This window comes from Cephus cinctus, unplaced genomic scaffold, assembly GCF_000341935.2.
Source record: "Cephus cinctus unplaced genomic scaffold, Ccin1 Ccin1_scaffold0168, whole genome shotgun sequence".
Lineage (NCBI taxonomy): Eukaryota > Metazoa > Arthropoda > Insecta > Hymenoptera > Cephidae > Cephus > Cephus cinctus.
In genome coordinates, this window is record NW_014332892.1 from 3,007,043 (window position 1) to 3,015,149 (window position 8,107).

The 8,107-nt window shown below is 40.1% G+C and overlaps 1 protein-coding gene and 1 long non-coding RNA gene across 6 annotated transcripts; one reads left to right on the forward strand and one right to left on the reverse strand.

Moving 5' to 3' along the window:
• Positions 1-281: 281 nt before the first annotated feature.
• Positions 282-2,903, reverse strand: LOC107263878 (histone acetyltransferase Tip60). The gene is made up of 6 exons (XM_015731532.2): positions 2,797-2,903; positions 2,635-2,692; positions 2,158-2,226; positions 993-2,082; positions 733-837; positions 282-671 (listed from the first exon to the last, which is right to left on the reverse strand). The coding sequence occupies exons 1-6, from the start codon at positions 2,839-2,841 to the stop codon at positions 620-622; spliced, it is 1,419 nt and encodes a 472-aa protein (XP_015587018.1). The 5' UTR covers positions 2,842-2,903; the 3' UTR covers positions 282-619.
• Positions 2,904-3,214: 311 nt separating this feature from the next.
• Positions 3,215-7,833, forward strand: LOC107263912. 5 transcript variants are annotated; one of them, XR_003058775.1, is made up of 11 exons: positions 3,215-3,338; positions 3,542-3,685; positions 3,780-4,489; positions 4,785-4,942; positions 5,029-5,166; positions 5,877-5,945; positions 6,016-6,310; positions 6,453-6,872; positions 6,965-7,405; positions 7,491-7,609; positions 7,713-7,833. It is a non-coding gene; the product is annotated as an uncharacterized LOC107263912 (long non-coding RNA). The 5 variants fall into 5 exon arrangements; XR_003058777.1 differs by adding an exon at positions 5,264-5,303 and having other exon boundaries at positions 3,335-3,685; XR_003058776.1 differs by having other exon boundaries at positions 3,335-3,685; positions 6,016-6,081; positions 6,159-6,310.
• Positions 7,834-8,107: the final 274 nt, after the last annotated feature.

The following is an 8,107-nucleotide window of genomic DNA, read 5'->3' on the forward strand; positions in this document are numbered from 1 at the left end:
TTATTGTATATGAAGCTACTGTGATGTTACTGTTGAATATATAAAAAATATATATCTACATATATATGTATATCTATCTATATGCATATGTATATTTGTGTATATATAGATATATATACCGTATGAATATATAAGACGATGTATTTGAATCAATCTGTTTTTTCATTCGATTGATTTTAATTTCTTTTTTTCTTTAAATTATTACCCTTACCTGACGTTCCTGACTGTAATCCTTTTTGTTTGCTGACGATATATCGAGAATAAGCGATATTTTATATAAAATCACATTTATTTACAATTCTACACTTTCAAAGTGGTTTTCCTTTTTTTCTTTCTTCCTGTACAAATCGATGATCGCGAAATAGTACTTACATACACAACTGTAACTTTTAAAAAATCTAGTCACTGTATTAAAACCTTGTTCCTGACCGAACACGCGTGCCTGCTTTTTTAAGTATGAGATAGTCGTCAGCACAGTGTCGGACCAATTGCAAATTTCGAATAATCGATAAAAATGTGTAACCTGGGTGTCGGTTCGTCATGTGAGAGGTAATCGGACAGGCATCGCGCGTGGAGCCAGATACAGTCTTATTAAAACTTAAGAGCACAGATCGCTATTTTATGTACAATTTTGTACAGACGTTAAACGTACGCAGTCACTTCCGGGTATCCTGAAATGAATTATTAAGGTCGATTAGCATCGTCTTATTGTCGTGTTTACGATCGGTTCACCATTTTGCTCGTACACTCCAGTCTTTTGGAGTCCAATGAAGACACTTTGGATCTATTCTGATTTGACGCTTCTCCATGGCCGCTGCGTGTTGTTCAATTATTTCCCTGCGAAAGGAGATGCTGATAAAAATCGAGAGTATATCATGGAGTGATTATCCGAATTTGTCTATTGATTATGTCTCTTTGCGTTGCCGAGGAAGACTTTCAGAAACTATCACTCATTGCGCGACTGATTGTTTGGTGCATAATCGGTTGCTTACCTATTTAGCGTTACGATGTATTGTCCTTTATAGTAGTTTATGAGGTTCAGGTTTTGCAGTGTTGATATCACATCCTCTTTTTTAATTGAGGTCAGTTCGCATATTTCGTTTATCGTTATTTGGGGTTTCTCATTCTCTACTAGTGGCTTCACGTTCAAGAGTATGTCCAGTATTGTGTGCGCCCAGTAACTTCTGTAGGATAGCAGACCCAGATCGGATAATGGCTTCTCCGGAGAGCCAGTCTTACCCTCAAATTTGGACAGTTCATAGGAGAATTCTATTAGGAGCTTTCCGTAACCTTTTCTTTGGTACGGAGGCATTGTGAGGATACAGGCAACATTGTAATCCTCTGTCGACTCCTTCTCCTTGGAAAAGTAACCAACTATGTGAAAACCTCGACTGTCAAAGTCTGTCATTACATAGAAGAGGAAGGGGTCTGTGTCGTAGTAAAGGGTTTTGTGATCCAGGAAGAGCTTGGCCAATAGGCAGAGGTTTTGGGCGTAGTTTTTGTTTTTTCTACCATCTATCTCGAAGAATGATATCGATCCTTTGCGATAGATCTCATTTCCAGGAGGATGACGTAAATTGCACTTTGCCAAATGTCTCTCTAGGCACTTTCGACTTTTTCGGTATTTAAGACAAAACTCGCAAATGTATATGCACGGGAGATTCACCATTTCTTGAGGGTACGGACTAAAGTACCAGGGTTTGATCCTATGTCTTCCAAGTTCAATAAGTTCAATGTTTTTCATTCGGGTCACAACATCATCATGGTGATGTGCCACTAACGATCCTGTAGGTCTTGGGCCAGCCGTTGAATGCAATTGTGGTGGACCATCTTGCGAATCCTCATTTTCAAGAAATGTGCCTTTTCGCTTCCTGGCTATTTTTTTCTGTAAGGCAGCTTGCAGCACAGCGGAACCATTTACTGGTTCACTATTTATATTGTTTGGACTTGGAGGTCTGCTCGGTGCTTGCTTTTTAGGAGTCGCTGCACCAGTCCCTGGCGTTGTACCATCTCGACGCGGATATTGGACTTTACGAGTATCCAAACAGTCCTCAGGTACCCATTCATCCAATCGTTTATTGACTGGAAATTGTCACTGTTAAATCTTAACACTCTCTACTGCATACATTCATCTATGCGATTTGCAACTATACTCACAATCTACATAATGTACGTAATAGCACTTGATGTCACGCACTTCTTTAACGCTGATTATTTCAGCAAGAGCTGCAAAGATTAAATGACATTTGTTAAACGTTCATCACCCTCACTATCGCTAGTAACATAACTGTCGAACAACATAAATTGTACTGTCTAAAAAATGTACGTAACAGGTCACCAAACATAACCTAACCTAACAAACTGTTTATCCTACTTTAATCATCTTAACATTTTCCTAAACAGGGCGTATTTACATTAATAAATTAAACACTTAAAACATTTATTCCCAACAAACATAATGCTGCACTTTTATTGCTAAAAATCATAGTAAACAACACTGACAATTCATTCTACAATGTGTACTGTCAAACATCCAAATGCACCCAGTGCTTATTTTCAGCTGGAAAGATCGTATTAAACGCGGTTTTTCATAAATACATAAAATATGCAATAATAAGATCTTATAATACTCACGCCAGTCTTCTGTGCCGTGCATTCTGACCGGCAAGCGACAGCCTTCCACCAAGGAGTTCTGGAATTGAAGGTTAGGAAATGGTAATAATGATTTATCACTGTTCTGAAGCGGTTTTCATAAAAACCATACAGATCTATTATTACATCCAAAGTAATACTTACCACCGAATCGCATATTGTCTCACGCTCGTCGTGTTCCTCAATCATTTCAGTCAAAATTCTCACGAAAACTGTCACCAAGCATAAGATTGTTTTGATGCGCTCGCAGCACTGACACGAGCGCCACGCCTTGAATTTTGTTGCAACTAAATTTAAAGCCCCAGCACAAATCCAAAATTAAAAAAAATATTTTTCAACAATTATTCCTGTTTACAATTATAGTAAAGTTTCGTGATAATTATCGTTATCTCGCGGACGAGTAAAAAAATCATTAGTCATAGCTTTCAAAGATTCCCACGCGAATTTGACGTTGAGGTAAGTATCCCTATCCAAGTAAACATCATCAGATCTCTATTATGACGGCGTTAAGATGAAGTGAGTATCGCTAAACGAGATCTTTGCGAATAAATCAGGTTAACTTGATGGATGCTGCGTTTCATGTAAAACCTCCTACCATCTTTCCCCGCACACTTGTTGCGGTACTTCAACAAGAGTTACGTAGCGAAGCATATATTACCGTGCCAATGCATAAAATCCACAGTCGCGTGAGTAACCTAATTCATCCATCAATAGATTTCACGTTTCACGAAATTCTAACGATCTTAAATAAAAGAAATTCACTGTTCGTAAATCCCTAATCTAAACAACACAAAATATCATGCACGCAGAAATTTTGACGAAGAAAATGTTAAAGAATCACTAATGACAAATTCCAGAATGAATAAAAACGGTAAAATTGTATTCGCAGTTGAAAAGAGCTTCGGTAAAAGTGTTGTTAGAGGACAAATAAAAGGAGTTACGTGAAAGGAATACACAGAAGCCTTTTCGTTAAAACGAAAAGTTTTAAAAATAATTACAAATCAACCGTACGTCTAGCATCTCGTATCGAAAGGTATTTATAACCTCACTTTGTTAACATTGAAATACAAAGCTAAATAAAAAGCCAAAATTTTCTATAACCACAGCTGCATTCCACGGTGTTTCAGTAAAAACGATTCAAGAATTCATCACCATACGAGTCTGTAACAAAAGTTCGGTATCCCAGAAGTCGAAGCCCACCCGGTATACACGTTCCTGCCATGTATCGTGTTATATGAAGTCTGCACGTGTACATATGTACTCATACATAACTGTACTCACATCGAGCACATAAGGGTTGATAGTGCTCGGGCGAGCAAGCTACCCTTATATGCAAGGGCGTGGCCAAGGTCCACCAATCAGAGAACAGAGAAGCCCCGAAAGCCCAAATCGAAGCAAGTAAAAATTTTAGCGGCCGTGTCAAACGCCACGCGTAAGGGGATCAGCTCGGTTGATCTGGGCTTACATTTTCCTTACTTACCCTCTATTCCCTTCTAGCGAGACTCGCATCCATCGGCTCCGCATTTCACGTCTCACTCCACCTACCCATCAGGAGCCACCCCAGGGCTTTTCTTCGTGGGCGATGTGTATCCACCTTAAATATAACGATACGCTTACCGTTTGGAGTGGAAACGTTACTGACTTCTGCCGAGTCTTTTCATCTTGGCCTGACTTCAATCTATTCTTCGTCCTTCCTCGCCGTGAAAAAGGCTCAATCATTTTCAATCAATCAATTAATCGTTCAGCCTATAGCCGTCGAGAGGCACCATTAGTTCCTAATATTCGCATGGACAATTTTAATTTGGATCTGTAAACTACGCTGATGGATTGACGAAAGGTATGAACATGGAGAACGTTCACTGGGACGACGTCTATATTTTTTATTAATTAGACAAGAGGGTTTACAGGTTAATCAGAGAATAATTTATAATCGAGATTTATTAAGGGTGTATTCTTTAAAAACTCCACTCTTACAATTATGGAAATGTTTATGACTTAATAGAATGATCATTGAAATTTATTAGCGTGCGGTCAATGTTTCAGAAGGGTTGTCGTAACCCTCGGCAAGATGTATAGATATAGCCTGGTAATTTAGCACTGATTTTTACATTAATTATTCCACTAATTTTCAGGGAGCCATGCGACGCCAAGGGGGGGCGTGCGTTTAATAGCCCCTAGTGTTACCTCGGAGGCATACTGCCATTAAGAATCCCACAAGACCATCCCACCTTCCATCCACCCTTCTTCCGCCGACATCTTCAGCGCCACGACATATTACACTACGCCCTGGGTACGTATACATATACCTACCTATGACTATACATTATGTACGTATCTTGGTACACTAAAATCATTAGAAACACGTGTGCCTCACAGGGCGCAGAATCCGGACTTGCCATTACAATGCTTAGATAGTCCTGCCCGGAAATCAATATGATAACAACACGGTATCAACGACCAATCCTGTAAAAGGGGAATGAAATCAGTATCGCCAGGAGCAATATAACTGCCAAGGTATTTATCGTACTTCATAGTTATTCCAAAGTGGATGTTTAAAATTCCTGACAATTAATTACCAAGAAAAGAATGGTCTAATAAATAATTATTACAGTCCATAAGGTATGCAGTCTGATCAACGATACTCTGTAAAGGTATAATGAATATTGGAGATTCTTTTTTCTTTCTTCTGCATATAAGTACAGCAGGTGTTCCATGAGAAAAGTCGTTATTAGAAAAGGGCTTTCAAAATGAAAAGACTACATGTACAATCTTTATCCATCTGCTTTTTGAAATTATGTTGCCCTTCTTACCGCGTGCTGTTCCTATATAAAAGGTTGCTCAAAGGAAAAACGTTTTCCTTGGCGCTGCTTAAAATTCATAAGGCGTTCTGTTTACTTACTAAAGATACGCGCCACGCCACCTTCGTCTCCCGCATACCCTTTTACAGTACCACCAACCTTCTCCCTCTTCCTTCGTCTTCCTTCTTCTCCGTCTCCTCGTTCCATTCCTTTTTCTTCTTCTTATAACCGTACCTGCCTGGCACCTTACTCAAAAGCCGTGCTTTATCGCATAAAATAAAATTATTGCTTGCACTTTTCTCTCCTGGTTGCCAATTCGCCCCTTACACTTATCACCCTCTTCAAATATCCACTTCGGATCCGCCACCTTCAGGCCTGAAGTTGAGGCAGACAGGACTAATAATTTTTTCTTTTCTTTCACCACAGAAAAATAATGGAAAAATCATGGGGAAAAGTGAAAAGAAGTCAGAAACACACGGTACAACGTTGGCTCTGGTAAGTGAATGGAACGAAAAAATTGTTAAAAAAGCTAAAAGATCCAATTACTAATTTTCCCTTTTTACAGGTATGCTCTCCTTGCACTGCTGGTTCACTCGTTTGAGAGTAACGTCGAATAAAGTATATGACCGAGGTTACTATTAACTCATTAGAGAAAGTTCTATGTATTATTATTAAATTCTCTTTGAAACTATCCTGGCACGTACTTAGCCTACGGTACCTGCCGGTAGGGAAGGATGGATAAGGAAGAGGAAGGAAACAAGTGGGACGAATAGAGGAAGAGCAGGATAGACATTGCCAAGTGAGAAGTAAGGTGCGAGTGAACTAAAAACGACAAGGATAGAACAGAGAACTGTGCTTGGGTGCGTATAAGCTAGAGAGCCGGTGTAGTACGTATAGTTATATAATGTACGTATACGTCTGTAGATATCTTTAGACTTATACATGTATGCTCAGCATTGTTTCGAACGGGCTTATATATACATACGTCTATTTGGCACATAGGGAGAGGAGCGTCTTAGAGAAAGCGTGTGGAGAAGGGAAACTGGGAAAGCAGCCATCTTGCCACAAACTTGACTCCACCAATCAGCGTCGAGATGTGGTCACCGTTGTACTCCGAGTTCTCCCAGCCCCTCGGCCATCTTCCAACCCTTTAATTGTAATCAATTTACTCTGGCAAGACTCACGCAAGAAAAGGGGTACCACCTATCCAGTAGTAGGCAGCAACAACGTAACCATCAAGTTCTGCCAGGCCCAACGCGACTATGGCTAAATAATTAGCGCAAGAGATTAATGGGCAAAAGTTAAGCATTGTTAATGATCTTGTTGGCCTGTGCGAAAGAGTGCGTCACCCCTTCCTGATTCGTACTGCTTCTTGTGTAATCCACCCTTTGGGGCTAAAACAAGGAGTATGTATTACAGCAGGTAAAATCATTTTATTATCTACTCGCGCGTATACGTATTTTAATGACGTGATTAGGGACTTACTTTTGATCCTGTTTTACATTTTTAACCAGGTTGATCACCGGGACGCGTGTTCACGTCGTCGCTGTGTCGTCTTGGAGAACCGGATGGATCGGTTGGCTGGTACGTCAGGTTATTTGAAGAATGGAGTATTAACCTGAAACGTATTCAATTCCGAACCTTGTTATAATGAACGGCGCGTGTTCGTGAAACGAGTTTACCACCCTTTAAGAGTTTATAAGCACGACCCCCCTCACCTGGAACGAGTAGGGGTTGCTTAAGGTCTTAAGTTCCTGACTCTGCACCTGCCCATGAAGAACATGTCTCAGCGATGACAGAAAGACGTTTTTGATATTTTTTTTTTCAAAGTCTTGGGCCTTGGTACTCGATTGAACTGTACTCGGTTGTCATGGCACTTTTTTTGGGGGAAAACAATTACTTTTCTTTTCAAGATTTGCAAAGGGAGAGACTGGTGTACGTCTTCGGTCGATCAGGTGAATCATTCCTCAATATTTATTCAAATTTCTGGTTTGGGGTAGTCGTGTTTAATCATTTTTCGTTGCTTCGTCGGCTGGTTAGGGGATGGCGGAATGGATTGGACGTTATCAGAAAGAGGAATAACGTACAATGGGAAAACAAGTGGTGTCCAAAGTCCTAATGATGTCGTTTGTTACTTCTTGAATTAACGTGACAATCAAGTGAGTATATTTCCCTTACGTTCACGAGGTAATAAATCCTCTGGTATATACAAAAGTAAAACATACAATTCCACATAACGTACATTAATTTTTGCACTTTTAGGTAATCCGCCATGGCATCTCCCTAATATTTTCGGAAGCCACGTAAAATCGTGCACGAGGAAATCTGCCAATTGGATCGAATCGAAGGGACGTTTGCGGAGGAGAATAAAAGGAAGAAGCGATACAGTGAAATTATAAATTTGGAAAAAACGCAGCGGATGAAACAGCGTTAAGAAAACATAAAGAGATTAAAGAGTGAGAAAGCGCGCGACGCTCTTAATTCGCATGAGATACTTGATAAAGCAAATGAATACAAGGTACTCCGAAATGCTGGTGGTAAGGGAGTGAAAGGAGGAGGAGGAGGTCGTAGGCGGATGACGACGGCGATGGTGGTAGTTGGCGGCTGTTGAAGAAGGGGTGGAAAATACGGGGGTGGAGGATACGAGTACGAGAGAG

What these genes read in the sequence shown, in the direction of transcription:
- LOC107263878 (XM_015731532.2), bottom strand. Translation starts at nt 2,841, where the DNA reads ATGATTGAGGAACACGACGAGCGTGAGACAATATGCGATTCGGTG. An exon ending in AGACAATATGCGATTCGGTG is followed by an intron (nt 2,693 to 2,796) that starts GTAAGTATTACT and finishes CTTCAATTCCAG; the next exon opens with AACTCCTTGGTGGAAGGCTG. An exon ending in TTACGTACATTATGTAGATT is followed by an intron (nt 2,083 to 2,157) that starts GTGAGTATAGTT and finishes GACAATTTCCAG; the next exon opens with TCAATAAACGATTGGATGAA.